This window comes from Ailuropoda melanoleuca, chromosome 4 (genome assembly GCF_002007445.2).
Source record: "Ailuropoda melanoleuca isolate Jingjing chromosome 4, ASM200744v2, whole genome shotgun sequence".
Classification (NCBI taxonomy): Eukaryota; Metazoa; Chordata; class Mammalia; order Carnivora; family Ursidae; genus Ailuropoda; species Ailuropoda melanoleuca.
The window spans coordinates 38,868,479-38,888,857 of record NC_048221.1 but is presented as its reverse complement, the minus strand read 5'-3'; the positions used below and the strand labels follow the sequence as shown (position 1 = coordinate 38,888,857).

Below are 20,379 nucleotides of genomic sequence, written 5' to 3'. Positions count from 1 at the left end.
ATACCTTCTTCTTCCTCTTCATCCTCTTCTTCATCCTCTTCTGTACAGTGCTGCCTGGTACAACGACTTTCCTTGTCTTTATCCTGAGATGATGACGATGCTTCTGTTTCTTCTACCACAACCGAAGCGATTTCACTGGAAGATGTTTGACTGGCTGTCTCTCTGACTTCACTTTCTTTGTCAAACCTGAGTCTTTTTACCTCATGGCCCTCAGCCTCCACAGCATCTTCGTCTGGATGTTTATTTTTTATAGGGCTCACTGAGGAACCTTCTGATTCAGATGTCGAAGAGTCACTGTAAATGTTTTTTTAAAGTGTCATTAATAAGATTGTTTTCTTCATCTTCCACATTCTCATTTTTAAGGTCTAATAATTTTTAAAATTGTATTTCAGTGTCAAAGTTAAATTATAACATCTGGGCAAAGAAAAACACAAGAGAATAATTTCAAGGGAACCTAAACTGTGTCATGAATATTTCCCACTAGAACTAGTCAACAAGTTATATGACATTTCTGTTCAGTTCCCAGTTCTCCAGGAAGTTAAACGTCTTCCCATAAGAGAACTACAAGTCTTCCAAATGGATGTACTCATTAAGACCTCTTACTCGTTTAGTCTGCTTTCTCTTCATGTGATGCAGAAAATTTGAGATAGGAGATAAATAAAAGGTTTCTTTAACGATCTACAATGAGAAATAACTCACAAAATTTCCAACTCATTTATAAATCTTTTCTCTTTTCAGGTTACTTTCAAAAACAAGAAATAGAAAACATAACCATAACCACTTTATGAAGATCCTACTGTAAATAGGATCTCCCCAAATCAGCAGTTTTAAGCCTCCTTTATGACCATCTTCACCATGTGCTAATGCTGAAATGTCCAGAAGCCATAAACCACACTAATACCTTGCTGTGCTCCTCGAAACAGTATATAGTAAATAATGAGCGCTGAAAATAATGCATAAATGTCAACCTATTTTGAAAACTTTGTTTTTAAATACAAATCACATACAAACCTGTGATTTTTGTCCTCATTTTGCTGTAAGTTTGACTCTTTGCTGTCTGTGCTCTCAGGCAAGCCATTTGTTGTCATGGGGACTGACAAAGAAACCTTTGGTCGGTTAAGTGGCCTGGGTGTCCCAGGCCCATTTATATTAGACCTAGGGTAAGATAAATGAACATCATTTTCCCATTTTGGTAAGAAGTCACCCTCCCAAGGTTTGCTTATGTGAACACATCATAGAAGTATTTACTCTGATTTTAGGGTTACCAAATTAATTGTTTAGGGTATCCTATATCTTCCATAAAATGCCCAACTTTATTTAAGAAAGTATATTGAACCTGCTTCTCAAAATTAGAAAAATGCAATCAATCTCACCGTTCAGTATAACTTGGTGAATTTCCAGGAAACATAACACCATTCATTCGATTTAAACTATTGGAATTGTTTTTCCTATGAGAAAAGAAAAAAACACTATTATAGATCGTTTAGTTCTTTAATTCTGATAAGAGCCATAGGTCTAAAAGATCTTTTGCAAGATCTCATAGTCACAGAACCAAACAAACAGACTTCTGTGAGAAACAGAAGTATGGGATTACCTTAAGNAAAAAAACACTATTATAGATCGTTTAGTTCTTTAATTCTGATAAGAGCCATAGGTCTAAAAGATCTTTTGCATGATCTCATAGTCACAGAACCAAACAGACTTCTGTGAGAAACAGAAGTATGGGATTACCTTAAGATCTCATTTAACACAGGTTTATTCTTGTGAGAGTTCTAAAAACAAACTGTTATTGTCTATGAAATCACAGACATTTTATACATCCAGTGTTTCTTAACAGGAGACAACATTCTCCTCTCAACTCCCCTTCATGGAGCCCACAATCCCAGGAGACTTTTGGCAATGTCTGAAGACATTTTTCAGGGAAAGAGGGACATTACTGGCATCCAGTAGGTAGAAGCCAAGGACAGCACTAAACCTGCTTTAATTCCCAGGATAACCACTCATAACAAAACATCAATAGTGCCAAGGGCTGTGTCTTAAACCAACACATTAATTTGCTATATAAATCTTGACAACTGGAAATACTTTTCCATCATGAGGAGTAAAGTCATCAAGGAACTATTCCAAACCTAAGAGTTATGCCCCAGAGACATCATGGTAAGGAATCTAGGATGGGATCTCAGGGCCCTGAGTACCATGACAGTACATAAATCCACAAATCGTTAAGATTACAGTAAATCACCAATCACTTTGATGCAAACCTCTTTACTAGAAAAATATAGATAACAATCATTGGTAACATTTTACTTGAGGGACGGGGTGGTAGGTTCACAGTATTTATAGATGTCATCCTGCTTCATTCCATGTAAAAGAAATGTAACCTAATTTAAAGACTAATGTATTAGAAATGATATAATCAGTATATACAGAAATACAAAAATCTCTATACTTACTCTGAAGAAGGATAAACACAGCTAACAACCATCACATTCTGCAATAACAAAAATTGATGCTTTAATAGGAGGAAAAGCACTACGACATGAAGTTTAATCATTTGTTTTTAAGCTCTCAAAATCACCCTGGCAGATTAAGTTCCTATCTACTCCAATTTTACTAATAAAATTGTAGAAAACTTTTAATCAAACAACAGAAACTAAAACAATAACAGGCTAAACCTAAGAACCTACTAAACCATTTGCTCCTTCGTCCAGTATTATTTTAACTCTACTCTAGCTACTTTGGAGCCCTGACATCATATATCAAATGTAATCCAGTGGAATCACACTCTTATTTTACATCAAAATCATGTCAAGATACTCAGAGATTGAACTATTTAGGCCATGTATAATGAATGTAATTAAAAAGCCGCACCCAATCAGAGGTCTGATGTGCAGTAGCATCATACACACACAAAAAGAGCTTCAGACCTTTTTAATATAATCTTCCCAGTAATACTGACTTTACCAATAGTCAAGATTCATTAAAAGTGTAGTATGAGCCGAAGTGTTTTTCATTTGATCCCCTCCACAGCCCTCTTATTATCCATACTTCACAGATCAGAAAATGAGACTTAGATTATGTAACTGGTCCATGGTCACCCAAATATGAAACACTGCAGTCCTGATTTGGTGACAGGGCCACTCCTGGTACGACTACTCTGACTGCCTCTTCATTCAAAGATTGTCAGAATCTAATTATTAAAAGTCCAATAAGCTGAAAATAAGTACTGAAGAATCATCTCAGTTTCCTGCCCTTCAGGAATCTTATTAAATCAAGGGCATGGCAGCTCAACAAAATGAATTAATCCAGTAAGGCCCTAGGATCTACTGTAAACATTAAGTAATGGTTTTAGTACTGCTCCAAGGATAGAATAAACGGAATTTGAATTAGAACCATAAAATGAACATTGGACTACGTTTTAAGATCAGAGAGGGAATTAGCAACCTACTGGTCCAATCTTGGTTCCCACAGGGCTCCTTCACTAGTTCTTCACTCTAAACAAGTCAATTTCCTACTTTTCATTCCCTCAAACACCTTGATGTCTTTGTTCATCACATTGTTTGCTGGATCCAAAATCCCCTTCTCTTACAACATCCCGTACCCACAAAAAACACCAATGCTTTCTTCATTCTTAACTCTGATCTACATCTTTCTCAATATCTAAGTTAAATTTTTCTATCAGATTTTCCAAAGTTGTGCACTTCTGAAATCCCGAAATGAATTCCATGGGTAAACAAGTGTGCAAAACACAACTGAAGTTTAAAATATCAATTCCAGAACTTTGCAGAGCCTTTAATGTCAATGTATACTAGGAATTTTGAAGATACATTTCATAAGCTGCTTTCCCCAAACTTAACTGATCGCAAGTCTTCTCTCTGTGTCCCTCCTATTAAATCTCACTCCAAAACTTAGTTTTTCCCAAATTAGGAAAACAATTTGGAAAAACTTCAGGTAGGTTTCAGGAAACCTATTCGAAGAAAAGGTGCCTGAAACAGAACTTACTCAGTGCTCTCTTCTGAAATAGATTAAAGTTTAATATAATCCCAATGATAAAATAAATACCCTTCTCTACGCCTCTGAGAAATTTGTCTGTTCCTGTATAGTTTCTCCTTGGATCTGTTAACAATTCACATAGTCGCTGAATAGTAAAAGGGATACTGCAAAAAAATATAATTTTATAGTTTGAGGTCATCAATTACCAAGAGAATTAGGAACATTTCACTCTTGCTATTTAAAGATTTATCTAGTCACCCATGTATTTAAGCGCCAAAAGAAAATGCTACAACGGGGATGAATAGATGAGTGACTTAAAAAATAGGCAAGACAATAAGCATACCTGTCTTTTTAACAAGAAAATCCCTTGCCTTAAAAAGCAATTAAAAAAAGAACACAAAATTTTAAGTTTCAAAACTAATGGAGAAACATATTTTAACATTCTGAGTATGATTATTTTAAAGTTTACAAGAGAGGCAACACAAATAATAATCAAATTACAGTTTATTAAATACAGGAACTTCTCAAGGATTCCTTTGCACACAAAGATTTCTTAACAGTGTCTCCAAATAAAACTACAAATGTTTTGTTATCAGACAGAACAAGGCAAATGATTCCAATGAAAAAGGATTATAAATAGGGTTCTGCTCCAAGGGCACCTGGGTGGCTCAGTCTGCTAAGCATCTGCCTTCGGCTCAAGTCATGATCCGGAAGTCCTGGGATCGAGGCCCAGATTGGGCTGCCTGCTCAGCAGGGAGTTTGCCTCTCCCTCTAAACCCTCCCCGCCTTTCATGTTCTCACTCTCACAAATAAAGAAAATCTTTAAAAAAAAGGGGGGGGGGTTCTGCTCCATAGTCAGTTTTACATACAATCTATGCTTCATCAGATATAAAATACACACAAACACAATTGATATTTTGATAAGTACCTTACCATAATCAAATTTTCAACTGATCATACCAAATACAAAACTGATATAAGTTGGAACTAAAATCATTTATACATATTAAAAAAAATCTATCACACACACCACTAGCATTCCTCACAATTACAGTCTGAACAGCAAACATAAAAGCATTTGATAGGACAAACACAGCTAAAAAGTACAAACAAACTTCAGACTTCATTATATGCCATTCAAATCTATTTATTTTCCTTATAAAGAGAATTACAAAACCTCAAATTAAGAGTTAATATTCACAAAGTTCTTTACTATGTACAGGCATTTTGACACAATACTCTCCCACAAAGGAAAACCACTAGTGCAAAATAGTGCCAAGACTCAAACCCAGTGTCTCTAACTTCAAATCCCTTGTCCTCCTCTCCATTATTCCTACTTAAAATCTTGTTTATTTTCTAACGGGACAGACTATATTTAAGTTCTTATATTCTTAGCATCAATATTATTCTTATGTTCTTACAAAAAGTCAGTGTCAGGTTTATAACAAATTTTGAAAAGGTATAAAGTGTATGTTATTCATACAAAAATAAGCATTTTATTTATGAGAGGCCAAGAATAAACCTTTTCTCAAGTAGCATCAAAACCTAAAAATCACAAAGCTATCACTCTGTCAACAAAAGACTGAGTGCTAACTAAAAGACAGAATGTGTGTCTCATATCACAAATACTCAGAAGCAACTAGAAATTACAGAACTCTGATGTTCACCATGACTGCTAAAGGAAAGTCCTTTGGGTTTCTGAGAAAGCATATGGTTTCTTCCTTTTGAAAATATGGTCGAAGTGGAGTGAGTACACACACAGTCAAAACTAAGAATCTTAGTTTTGCACACCAACGTTACTAATAATGAAACAGCTTACCGTTCTATTCATTCCTACAAAGATACCACGTAAGGGAAACCCTATAGCTAATACACAAAACTGTTAACTGCATTAAAAAATTTAGGAAAATATTTTCCCAAGCTACATACATAATAAACAACATGAGTTTACAAATTGCCTTTCCTCAGACTTGATTGAAAGCTTAAGAGTAGGATTCTCCTCCTTTATATTAGGTTCAATATACAAGTTATGTGTACACATATACATCTGAAATGCAGTACCACCTTGATTTCTGAGTATTAATGGTATACCTGCACCTCTGCCCCTTCTACAAATTCACTACTTTCCAAACCTCAATCACACAAACTCCACCTATGCTATTCCCTCATTAACTAACTCACAGTGATACTACAATTAAAAGTGTACACATTATTCAAAAATAAGCAAAATAGCACCCAGTGTTAACAATATTCAAATAATACTTAACTGACAAATACTTCAACAGATATTATCTATGTCTTTTCCTCCAACTAAATTTCTTTCAAATACCAAAAACCAGTATTTTCCCGTAAGTTAAAAACAGCTTTAAAACGTAAGTTTCTTTAAACTTTCTGTTTAATAATGTTTACATGTTTTGGCTAATTTTCTTCAGGAAGGTAAGTAAAAGTGTAGGCAATTATTAACAATGCATGTGTTGGTAAATAATACTGCCTTTAGGGGGAAAAATGTATTATGTTTGCACAGCACTGTTAGCAATAAAAGCCCATGGTAAAATCTGTTTACTCCTTAGACACTTTCAGGAGCTTTTGAGGTATTTTACGAAGTGTCCAACAGATGGCACTAAAATGTCATATAATACCCACCCCCTTGTGTATGCAGGCTAAAATACAAGTATTACTTGTAAATAAAAGTATCCTTTGGAAACATTAATATGACCCTAACAATTGCACTGAAGGTCCCTTTACACAGTTGTACTTTTTAACCTTTTAGGTAAATATCAAAGTCTACCACAAGCTAGAAATCAGAGCACGTAAATAGCTACAATATATGTTAATAAAATTTTGTACAATGTTATCAAGACAGAATAAACTGTATGCCAAGGAAGCAAGCCTGAACCTGGAACACTTAATCTAAGATCTTTAAAAGGAGGTATAAGACTAAACCAGATAAACAATTCCAAAATGAATGGATGGAACAAAAACTATATGCCAGGTTTGCTCTCTGTCAGTCTTTAGACACAGCATACAAAAGTTTATTCTAACTCCTGAAAATATTAAAACTTTTTCCAGTAAAAATCACTAACTAAATTAAGACCCTGTGTGCTAAAAAGAAAAAAGCAAAAATGCACACAATGAAAAATCTGAACCAGAATCCCTAAATTTGGAGAAATGGGGTAAGGATGTTCACTGGAATTACACACTGTAAAATAAGTAACTTAACAGAAAAATATCTGGGGTTATTTCAAATAGAATACATTCAGTTTACTCTGCAATATAATACCTATTTGCCTGCCATCCTAAGATAAAAACTAAGATTACATAAGGAACTGGGTAGGTAGGGGGGCGCTTTTATTTTTTTTTTATTTTTATTTTTTTATTCGACAGAAATAGAGACAGCCAGCGAGAGAGGGAACACAAGCAGGGGGAGTGGGAGAGGAAGAAGCAGGCTGAACGCCGGGATCACGCCCTGAGCCGAAGGCAGACGCTTAACCGCTGTGCCACCCAGGCGCCTAGGGGGCGCTTTTAAAAGGAACATGACTAGCTAGCATTTTCAACTTAAAAAAAAAAAAAAAAGGTGTGTCTACAAAATCCAATAAAAGTTGGGGGGGAAAAAACCTACATTAAGGATCCAAAAGTGACAGGTCCTTTCAAATGGTATTTACTCAGAAACACAACAGAACACTGATGTCCAGTCTACCTCTGATGTACAAATTATAAGGTAGTGTGGTTAAAAAAAGGCATACTTGCTAGCCCCGAGAGACCGTGTCCAAGTTGAATTTATCACAAAGTTTCATGTTCACATCTAGAAAACAGGGATTCTGAAAGTATACTTCTCACTACTGATTATCATTAAGACTAAATAAAATATAATGTATATAAACCACGTGAAAGTGACTGAAATATTTTATAAGATGTTCATTAAATCTTAGTTCCTTTCATCATCCTGATCTCACCCACTAATTAATGGAGGCTGTAGAAAGCATAAACACTCCACAGACCGACTACAGAGGAACAAAACCAAAAGTTTATCTCTGTCTTTTAAAATACTCATTTTAATTCGAAGGAGAGCAACTAACACATTTTACATTAATTACAGAGTATATCTGAATTTGACTGCAATGTGTCCCCATTCACTGAAGTTTTACATACCTGAAGGCTATGAGAATTCAAATAACAGGAAAGGGGCTGAACATCAGAGAAAGACATTTAAGCATGAATTAGCACTTCAATGCTATTTTTAACAGAAACAAATTTTAAACAATAAGGCCAACACCTAAAGGAAGAATTTCCTATCTTATATTTTAAACTGCGAAATTACAGTTTGACTAAAATTTATCTTAGGTCTATTTAAATGTTTCATCATTAAGATGTACAAATATTCTGAATGTATACAATGTATTCAGTTGGAAAGAAGACATTCAGAAAAGGAAAATGCATTTAATTTAGAAATCTAAGATAAAAAACAGATAACTGACTACTCCTTTGTAACACAAGCAACTTTCCTCATGAAAAAAATAAAGGAATATAAAATATAACACAGAGACCATCTGAGTCTAAAAACTAAGAGAGAACCATAAAATCAGACATGTTATAAAAAATGTTAAAATAGACAGCTCACTTAAGTTTTATACATAAAGATGTCATTTCTCTTATGTCCTTATTTTCTATGAACAGCTACATTTATACTATGCCTTAGTTAACAGAATTACTTAAATACGACTTGAACTATTCAGGTAAAAACTAGCTTAAACGTATCTCAATTATCACCAAGAATATAAAATAAATAAAAAATATCTATATATCTATCTCAGTTATCCAAGGTTGAACAGGTTCAGTTTTGTTTACTCTTAAGTCCTACAAAAATCAGAAGTATCACTGGAATCATGCGATATTATCTATCTTTATCTTAATTACCTATGCAATATGCTCTATCTGTACTCAGGTTTTAGATTTGTATAAATATACACACAGTTAGATAGTCTTATATATATATTTTTTCTACCTCAAATCAAATGTCAGAAATTGAGATTTATTGAAAACACCAATATAAAATGACAAGTACAAACAATTAAGAAAATGAAGAATTAGCCTCTTTAAATAATGCTAAGTAATTTGTAAACTAACTGTGCCATTCCCCATCCCAAAATAAATGTGTAGCAACTGTCAACACTTTCAATCAAGTTAATCATCTTTTGTAGTGCCTATAGTAGTCTGAATTGTCACTGTCCTGGTATCAAATAAAAAATGTCAAGAAAAAATTAGACTTCTGCTATATCCTACCTTTCAATTTAAAACATTTTATTAGAACATCAAATCAAACCAAATGATCAAACGACAAGACAACACGGGAAAAACGAGGAGGGAAGGCTACTAAATAATTTCAGTTCTCAACTAGTTATGCTAAGTGAAAGAGAGCAAAGAAAACAGAAATAAACACATTTAGCTAAAAGATTTAATATGCTCAACAAATACTGACACAAAAACCCTTTTTCCCAACCAACTGAAGAGAATTCAGGAAGCAGCAATAAAATAGGTCAAAGGAAGTAAGAGAACAAAGTAACAAAAAGCTAGAACCTATTCTCTCATCTCTGAATAATCTCAAATTAACTGTAAAGCAAACAATACAAAATCACAAAAGGATTATGCATTAAATTTATGATCCAGATTTAAGAATATAAAAATCTCATATACGACCTTTTGAAAAAGTATGAAGAGGCACACTGTCAGGTGCAGAAATCTGGTATCTCTGTGTGTGCAACACACATACAAAACAATGTGAAAGTTTTTAGGAGTAAGAAAAATCTGGTCAATCATGTACGTTAAAGTAACTTTAGAGAAGAAATTCAATATTCAGAAAGACTATCATGCCAAAAGATGAAAAGCGCCCTTCAGTTGTAACCAACTATACCTGCCTTAGAAAGACGATGTGACAATTAAAAAGATTTTTAGGTATCAAATGGTTATGTACTTTTTCCAGACCTGCTCATAAATACATAGCCACACTACTTTAGTCAACCACCCACAGTAACTGAAATTTACCGCTTATTTTAGAAAGGTCTTAGGTTTAACAACATTGACAAAGGAGAAGCAAAGACACACAGTTAATTTATATTCATTATTCTTCGATGTCAGCAATTTAGAGGATGTATCACTATCTTTTAAAAAACTATTAGCAATGTAAATTACATTCTTTCTACCCCTTGAAATCCCTCTTTGTGTACTAGTAGGAATGAACTACTAGAAATAAAATATAAATATAAAAACATGCTCTTATTCCCTTTCATTTATTTATTCAGTACTTGTTTGAAAACCTACTGTTCAGGCATTCACTGTTGTAGGCCTTGTTTGGAAAAGAAGGTTAACCCTGTTTTCCAGATTCTTACAGTTCAAAAACTCAAGCCAACAAGTGAATGGACAATTTCCATTTCAAGAGGGAAAATTTAAATGCTGACAATATACGACAATAATTTTAGAAAATGGATAATCTTTTTCATTACTAAATACTGTGAAGCATTTAATAACAGAGCTTTTACTAATTAAAAGCAAAAACAAAACAATAAACTAACCAATAAGAAAATCACCCCAAAATATGAAAAACAAGAAAGGGTATGAAACCACCATGTGTAAGAGCCAATAAGCACTTGATAAGATGTTCAATTTCACTCGCAGTCAAAGACACACAAAATATTAAAGAATTACAATATCTGCATTTATATACACATAAAATGATACACATTTTGCAAGGTTAACTTGGCAGTTCAACAGAAATTTTAAGCAAGTGCACACTGTAACAATTCTATTTCTACAAATTAAAAGCAATCTACACATACATTCAATGTGTGACATTCATCAACACAAGAAGGTATGTACAAGGATGCTCCTACAAGCACTACTTATAATAGCCAAAAAATAAACACCCACCACCAATGGAAACAATGCAAACTTGTTCGTATAATAAAAAATAATGCAGTCATTTCAAATACATAAGACGAACAGAAGTGATACCTCTATAAATGCGCTGATACAGAGATTTCAAAGCTCTTCGAAAAGGAAAATACAACTAGCATATGACATGATCCCACTTTCTTTTCTCTATGTACTACTCCTATGACATTTAAGGATCTTTTCAAAACCATGAACAAATATTTCTCTAACTTAAAAGGTGACCTATTATAAACAGTGGGAAAGGTATACTAAAAAGGATAAATTCTCAATCTGGCTGAAAAAGACCAAAATGCTACTTATAGCCACCACCCTTAGCAAAATTTTTAAAACACCAATTAATTGATATATATTCAAACATAAAAATATTATTGAAAAAAATCATAAACATGTTTCAATATATAACATAATAAATCATATAAATATATTACTATAAATATAATAAAGACCAAAAAGGCTAATTAAAAACTGAAAAATATTTATCACTGATTAAGACTTCAATCCTGCCTGATTAGGGAAAAGGATTCATAAACTGCTATTCTGAAAAATCAAAAACAATATAAGTTCAAAATACTTATGGTTCAAAGATAAAAAATATTTTAAAAGCAATTATATGTCTTAGGCATGCATTTAATGACCATTCAAATCATTTTCAGAAGTAGGTGAATTACCTGTTTTACAGACTAAGAAATCATAAATATTCAGATTTATTTATTCTACATATCTGTCTAGTGCATCCTAATTTTGAAAGAACTGAAAACAGTATTACTAATTCAGAATCACCAGTCTATTAGCTTAACATTCACAAAGCAGTAGCATAATATGACCTGCTTTACCTTAACTCTTAATTTTGAATGGTAGCCATAACTTATTGAAATGAGAAGACGAGCCATGATGTCTAGGTACTTCCTATGTACTATTTATAACTATCCCAAAGAAGTATTCTTATAATGATTAATTCAGTTCAAGAGTAAATCTTACACAACATATTTCTAATATAAAGTATGTGGCTTTGGGTATGTACCTTTAAAAAATACTATTATTGACAAAGCAGTATGTGCATACAGATAAATAATTTTCAGTACAGTGTAAAAAAATACAATAGGGTAAAAGTCAAAATAAGTCTCCCTCCCATTCCAAACCCCCAAAGGCAGTTCAAAGATAAAGCTGTAAATTCTACCCCCCAAAAAATATTTTAGTAACATACCTAAAACCAAAGCCCAAGAATTTATTTTAAGCAAAACTCAAAACTTAAAAGCACAGAAACATGATATAAAACAAAGGGTTAACTGAATTACACTACCTTGTTGCAAATCCCATGTGTTTAAATATCTGAAAAGAATGAGACTGTTTATGCTACCTAAAAATACTTACAAATAAAACCTTTTCAAATAAAACCTATCCCAAATATGAATTCATGGTTAACATATCCACAATTCATTAAATTCGGTATTGTCACCCCACACTCCAAATTGCTAATGTCAATCTAAATACTGAACAATTCAACTTCACAAATACTTCTTCCCTTCAATAAAGAAAACCCTATAAATACAAAGTCCTAAAAAGAAAAATATTTAAAATGACACAGAATATGACACGCAACATTTTTTAAAATTGCAGTTTATTTTAATGCAGTGTATCTTTTAATGCAATGTTTTACAAAGGGCTAAAAATGATTACTTGTTACTTGGGAGTAAAAGGGGAACTCTAAAAAAATTTTAAATAGAAAGTCCTAAGTAGAATATGTTCAGAAATTGTTATTTTTCATTTAAAAAAAAATGTTACTCATCTCAATGATATGCAGGTTCTAGGCAAACTATAAAGATTTATAATATCACATATAATGGAAAGAAAAAGCTAACATATTTCCTGAATGTTTCCACCATCAAACCCATTTAAAGTCCAAACGCCACTGATACCCATAAAGGTGATTCAAGTTATATAAATAAATTACATAAATAAATATCCTGTAATTATTTTAAATACTTGTAAGCTAAAAATCACTAGCTACTAAACGTCACCAGAGACACAGAACTTATTTAATGGATAGTCAATAATCAATGCTTAAATAAAAATCCATAATGTTCTGATAAAAATTAAACCTTTAAAATAGTATTAAGTGCATACCCATTAAATCCAGTGACAATTTTCAGTATTCTTTCCTTCATTTCATCAAAGGGAATATATTCGACATTAGGGTTGGGAGGACCTCTTGGTTCAGGAGCTGAAGTTCTGAAATCATCCATCACTTTCTCCAGTTTGAAAATAAAATAGCCTTTAAATTGGGACCACTGAATCCTATAAGCAAAAAAAAACAAAAAAACAAAAAAACACAGTAACATGTAGCTTTACAATTCCTGAACACAAAGCACAAATACAGAGTATACCATAACACTGATGCTAATAAAATTAAGATCTAAGTAAGAGGCAGTGAGAATGTCTTTGTTCAGCAGCACGTACCAGGCCTGATGAATCTGACTCACAAGCTCCACACTGGTTACAGCCAATTCTCCCCATTCCTGACCCAAATGAAATCCCAATCTCTGATAAAAATCTTTAAAATGAAAGCCTATTATGTATTATGTCTCATTTTTAAAACATTACTTTGACTCTATTGCTCCTAACAAACCAGCCAGGGAGGTGTAACTGTCCCATCTTAAAAAGGTTATTAGAAATTGGCCCCAAGTTCACATTTTAAATAGACAAGTCAGAATGACTCCAGACCTGAAGCTCTTAGTATCCAAGATACAATGCTTACATAGACTAATAAAGGTCTCTTTATTAAATACCAAAATAAACTGCAATTTTTCCTTTTTCTTTCAGCTAGTATTTTCAGGATCTTATGTCTCTTAAAAGGTACATATCACAGGTTCTATCCAACATGTATCTGCAAAGTAAAAATATATAATTTATGCGCTTTTAATATCTATTCATTTACTAAATTAATAGAAACATCTTTTATCCCTGTCCTCTTGTATTTTACCACTAATATAAAAAAAAGTTCATGACGATACCTGCCTAAATAGCCTAATTTCCAGGAGATCCAAGAAATCAGGAACACCAACCATTTCCCCAAATAGAAAGGACAACCATTAATGGCAGCAAATAAATCTTAACACAGGTGACTGCTTAACCAAAATAAGGGAAGTGCTAATCTGCACTCTCCTCTCCCAACCACAATCCTACAAAAAACGGCAGCAGTTCTCAAAGTGCAGTGTAAGAGGCCAAAGCCATTTTCCTAAGAATAAGAGTTGATATTTTTACTGTTAATATTTGTCCTGACAGCGCAAGAAGAGCAACAGGGAAAATGAAGACACTTAGCAGAAATCAAGGCAACAGTTCCAACTCCTATCTACTAGTAGCAGTCATCACCTTCCTCACCCACCACAAATTCACAGTAAAACAAAAAACCATTTCATTTAAAGTTTAATAAAACAAAAAAATTACTAATTTTATTAGTTTTCAACCTCTGAATATGCATCTTCTTAATATTCTGTGTAACAAAATGAGATGAATACATGAAAAAGGTATCAAAATACTATATACATCTCAAGGAACAACAGTTGAATACAGTTGCCAGCTGAACTAGCTGCTATCTTAGAAGGCCATTTTGACTTGAAAGGACTGTCAAACAAGACTTTTTCAGACCAAGAGAATTTGGTAGACATTTTCTCAAAAACAAAGGACTTCAAGAGGAATAACTAAAATATTTGTGGCCGACGATAAAATCTGAACTTCAAACAGAAAGTGAAAATTCTAGAAAATGTTTTTCAGTATAAGCCTAGAAGGCTCCTGATACATTCCCAAGACATTTCAGAATCAGTCACTGTCTACATAAACAGTATTGGGTGACAAGAAAGAAAGGAAAGAAAGGAGAAAGGAAAGAAAGGAAAGAAAGGAAAGGAAAGGAAAGGAAAGGAAAGGAGGAAGGAAGGAAGGAAGGAAGGAAGGAAGGAAGGAAGGAAGGAAAGAAAGAAAGAGAGAGAGAGAGAAAGAGAAAAGAAAAAAAANGAAGGAAGGAAGGAAAGAAAGAAAGAAAGAAAGAAAGAAAGAAAGAAAGAAAGAAAGAAAGAAAGAGAGAAAAGAAAAAAAAAAGACTGACTACATCAAAATCAAAAACTTTTTTGTGTCTCAAAGGTCACTATCAACAAGTGAAAAGGAAATCCACAGAATGGAAGAAATACTTGCAAATCATCGGTCTGATAAGGTGTTAATAACCAGAAGATAAAAAGAACTCCTACACATAAGCAAGGACGGAGGAGGGCACAGGACACAACCCAATAAAAAAATGGGCAAAGTAGTTGAATAGACATTTCTCCAAAGATATACAAATGACTAATAAGCACACAGAAAGATGTTCAACATCACTGACCATTGTGATAACATACATCAAAACCACGTGATGGAACTTCACATCCATTAGGTTGGCTGCTATCCAAAAAAAAANAAAAAAAAAAAAAAAAAAAATCAGGAAATAACAAGTATTGGTGGCCAAAGATGTAAAGAAATTGGAACCCCGTGCACTGGCTGGTGAGCATGCAAAATGATGCAGCCACTATGGAAAAGTGTGGTGGTTCCTCAAAAAAACAAAACAAAAACAAAGAATTACCAGATGATCCAGCAATTCCATTTCTAGGTAAATACCCAAAACATGCGAAAGCAAGGACTCAATCATACAAGTGTACACCAATTCACAAAGCAGTATTACTCACAATAGCCAAGAGGTGGAAAATATCATCAATCAAGAGATGCATAAATAATGTGGTAGCTATACATGCAATGGGATATTATTAGGGCTTAAAATGGAAAATCTGGCAGATGCTACAACTCTGAATAATCCTGAACACAATATGCTAAGTGAAATAAGCCACACACAAAAGAACAAATTTTATGATTTCACTTATATGAGGTATCTAAAGGTATCTAAAATAGAATCAGAGGCAAGGAGCAGAAAGGCACTAGCCAGGAGCTGGGGGGAAGGGAAGGATGAGGTGTTACTTTTTAATGGGTACGAGTTTCAGTTTGGGAAGATAAAAAAAAGGCCTGGAGATGGATAGTGATGGTGGCACAAGATTGTGAATGTACTTAATGTCATGAAGTTACACTTAAAATAGCAGGATTTGTTATGTATATTTTACCCCAATAGAAAAGTGTTGAAAACTGGACAAAAGATTCAAATAGGCATTTCTCCAAAGAACATAAAGGGCCAATGAACACATTAAAAGACTAAGCTTACCATTATTATCCATTAAGGAAACACAAATCAAAACCAGATTTCACAGGATACCATTTCACATCCGCTAAGGTGGCTATAAATCAAAAAGATGCGCCGATATCAAGTGTTGGGGAGGATGCAGGGAAACTGGAAATCTTACACACTGTTGATGGGAATGCAAAATGGTGTAGCCACTGTGGGAAAATAGTCTGGCAGTACCTCTAAGTTAAACACAGAGTTAACATGGGACTTGACAATTCCATTCTATTAAATGAATAAATTATATGGTATACAAATTTTATTAATATCAAAAAATTTTAAAGAGGATGATTATCAAAAGCTATTTGCATGATCACCTCTTCCTTCCACTCCCTAGTCTATTTTGGGAAGGTTTTGTGAGCAGAGGCAGCACATTATAATTTCTGACAGGCATCTTACTAATTTCTGGTTAACATACAATTGCCAATGGTTACTAAATTTATCTCTAAATTTCACTGGACTCCCCACAGGCATTCAACTAAAACACACCAAGGAAGGTTATTGAAAGAGAAGTCTTATGCTTTTCATTTTTTAATTTTAATTAATTTTTTGAGGGAGAGCGCATGCACGCACACGCAAGTGGCGGGGGGGGCAACAGAGAACGGGGAGGGCAGAGAACCTTAAGCAGGCTTCATTCCAAGTGCGGAGCCCTACACGGGGCTTGATCTCATGACCACGAGAGCATAACCTAAGCCAAAATCAAGAGTCCAACGACCGGCTGACTGAGCCACCCAGGCATGCTCCCTACCCCCAGTTTTCATTTCTTAAATTAAAAATTATTTTTGTTATTTATTTATTTATTTATTTATTTTAAGATTTTATTTATTTGACAGAGAGAGAGAGACCCCCAGCGAGAGAGGGAACACAGCAGGGGAGTGGGAGAAGAAGCAGGCTCCCAGAAGGAGCCTGATGTGGGGCTCGATCCCAGAACACCAGGATCACACGCCCTGAGCCGAAGGCAGACGCTTAACGACTGAGCCACCCAGGCGCCCCTATTTTTGTTGTTTTTAAAGCCACTAAGTAATCATCTGTTTTACAATTTAGGATTTCTACACACACAGAAGCTTTTCCCTATCTTTCCATTAACTACTTCCTAATCCACCCACGCTATCAAAAACAAAAACAAAAACCCCACAAACACACACACACACAAAACAGCCACACACATTAATTAGCTAGACAAGAAAAGATAGAGCCTAGGTAAGCAAACAGGGAGCTTCAAAGACTATGATATTAACTTGTCAGACAGGAATTAAGTCGCATAAACTAAAATGAATTTTGTACACATTGTAAGTTTCAAAGGTATCAAAAGCAGAGTAACTCTGATCCAAGAGATGCAATTCAGAAGTCACTACACCATCATAGATGAAAAACCACTTCTACAAAAATATGAAAGATAAAGTTTTTTGTTACACTACCACTATGTGATAAAACCAAAAACAGAAAATGCTTCCCTGAATATTATATAATTTGAACACAAAAACAGGCCATGAGCAAATCAACTAAGAATCTGGCAACAAAAAAATATTTTCTTAGGAATGTACTCATTGGTTGAGTAGAAACTAAAAATGAACCAAAAAACCCTTACTTTTCAAATGAAAATAAAATTATTCCACAAAGATGCTCATAAAACATAATTTTCAACTTCAGAATCAATTCCTCCACATAAAACTTTCCAAAAAATACTTTTAATCTGCTTTGCTAAAATTAACGAATATACCGAAATTGCTCATTATTTTTTTTTAAATAACTTCACCTTCCTCCACTTCTTCTCTTTCCTTTCCATCTTTCCTTTTATGCAGTTTCTCCTTTAGAAAGGCACAACTCATATCACTAATAAAGATATCCTATGAAATATCACACAATGACCTTTGTATCTCCACAGGAATTTACAAGTCTATACTAAAACAACCATGTTTCCCTCACAATTCACAGGTTAAAGGTATTTTTTAGAGGCTCAAGAGCAGAAAATCTAGCCCTTATTTTCTCAGCTGGGTCTAGAACACTTTAGGGGCCAGTGACCACCATCTTAACTTATTGCCTCTTACAGTTCCAAATTCTATTAAGATTACTTCTCTCAGCCTCAATGGCTTCCACACAAAATCTGTGTGGGAAGCTAACACAAGAGAGCACAGGAGAGCCCTATTATCTCCAGGGGACAGCAAATACTACACCATTTGCAAATATCAAAGGGGAATATGTGAAGAATGAATGAATAAAAACAAAAAGAAATTTAAGGGGGCTGGGTGACAAGTTTATAAAATCCTCAAAAGGTAGCTATTCGAATCAGGAGATTTAAAGTGTCAGAATTTGGGGTGCCTGGGTGGTTCAGTCAGTTGGGTGTCTGCCTCCAGCTCAGGTCATGATCCCAGGGACTTGGGATCAAGTCCCACATCAGTATCCCTGATCAGCAGGGAGTCTGCTTCTCCCTCTGCCCCTCCCCCCTGCTTGTGATCTCTATCTCCCAAATAAATAAAATCTTAAAAAAAATAGTGTCAGAATTTTTACATGACAAGACAGAGTAAAACCAAGTAAATTTAATCCGAATATTGAATTACATGAGCAAAAACACGTGGCAAAGTAAGAACACACTGTGAACTGCTTCCACAACACAATGATAGCATTTTTAAGAACTTTAAAACACAAATTACTAATTCAGAAAACTTCTGTAAGCAGGGTCCCAATCAGGAGAATATTCCTTTTTCATCATGATTATACCATATCATATTTTATCAATTAAATGAGCAAATAAAATATATCATAGAGAGCCCAGAAACAGACCCAACACAAAAGGAAACTTGGTATATTGGAAAGGACCAATTACTCAGGAAATACCCTAAGAAATGTTAGGACTACTACAAAATTTTACCAACGTGTAAAAAATAATTTTTCTGTTATATTAATAGTACAGTCATAAAAAATTAGAAAATACAGATAGAAACAAAATGAAAACTGCCCAAGAACTGCCTGGTAATTATCATTAAAATACATTTTAGTGTATTTTTCACTCAACTTTATTCTATTCTACTCATTTATTAAAATATGGCATTCTATTTTGATATCCCTTTTCTTTCCCTTATTCACTATGGGTATTGTCACTTGATCAGTAGTCTCTGAGAGCAGGATATTTAATTTGTATCACATATAGTTGCACCATTATTTAATACCCGCCATTTTAAAAAGAGTTAGATTTTCTTCCAGCTGATTACAATTAAAAATAATTGTGGTTAAAATCCTAATAAACTTTTTTGGGGCACCTGGGTGGCTCAGTCATTAAGCGTCTGCCTTAGGCTCAGGGCATGATCCCAGCGTTCTGGGATCGAGCCCCACATCAAGCTCCTCGGATGGGAGCCTGCTTCTTCCTCTCCCACTCCCCCTGCTGTGTTCCCTCTCTCACTGACTGTCTCTCTCTCTCTCTGTCAAATAAATAAATAAAATCTTAAAAAAAAATCCTAATAAACTTTTGATGCATCTGTTTATTACTTCAAGATAGATTCACTCCTTAAGTGGAATGACTAAGTCTAAAATATAAATATCAACTTCTGATACGTACTTTCAAAAGCCTCTCAGAAATACTGTACCACTTTAGAATGTCAGCAGTATAGAAACACCTATTTCATTCAAGTATTAAATTCTTTCAAAACTCCTGTCATAATTTAATAGTAGAAAAACACTTTAATTTGCATTTCATTCACTGCTAGTAAAATTGAGTATTTTAACCTATGTTCACTGGTCACAAGACATTTCTTTTGTGTCTGAAAAGGTCCTCTACAATCCTGTCATCCTGGGGTTCCTCAGCTTTGGCACCACTGACATTGTGAGCCTGGTAATTCTTTCTACTACGGGAATGTCCCGTCTAGGGCAGGATGTTGAGCAGCACCCCTGCTCGAAGTCAGCAGTGCCCAATCCCCGCTCTCTCAAAAGTTGTAACCACCATAAACATCTACAAACACTGCCAAATGTTACATAGAAGACAAAAATTGTCCCCAATTAAGAACTGCTACCCCATCCCCACCAACTTTAAAATTGTCTTTTTCCTACTCTTATGGTATCATGGAAAAAGTAAATTACTATCTGACACAAATATGAACTTAACTTTTGAATTCCCATTTTGTACTGACTGCTTAAAAATACAGCAATTGTTTTTACAAAAATGTTGAAGTGACACTAAAATTTTTATCTAATTGCTC

General features: G+C 34.1%; 1 protein-coding gene across 3 annotated transcripts in view; it reads right to left on the bottom strand.

Moving 5' to 3' along the window:
• The window catches only part of PPP4R2 (protein phosphatase 4 regulatory subunit 2), a 53,742-nt gene that overhangs the window by 3,260 nt on the left and 30,103 nt on the right, over window positions 1-20,379 (bottom strand). For 2 of the 3 annotated variants that reach the window (XM_034658644.1, XM_034658645.1), the window contains 6 exons: window positions 13,063-13,233; window positions 4,064-4,157; window positions 2,454-2,491; window positions 1,374-1,448; window positions 1,012-1,155; window positions 5-294 (listed from right to left, as the gene is read on the bottom strand). In XM_034658644.1, the coding sequence (XP_034514535.1) occupies window positions 5-294; window positions 1,012-1,155; window positions 1,374-1,448; window positions 2,454-2,491; window positions 4,064-4,157; window positions 13,063-13,233 (812 nt within the window). Of the gene's footprint in view, window positions 1-4; window positions 295-1,011; window positions 1,156-1,373; window positions 1,449-2,453; window positions 2,492-4,063; window positions 4,158-13,062; window positions 13,234-20,379 lie in introns of those variants that run through there. The other variant, XM_019794574.2, reaches the window with a different exon arrangement.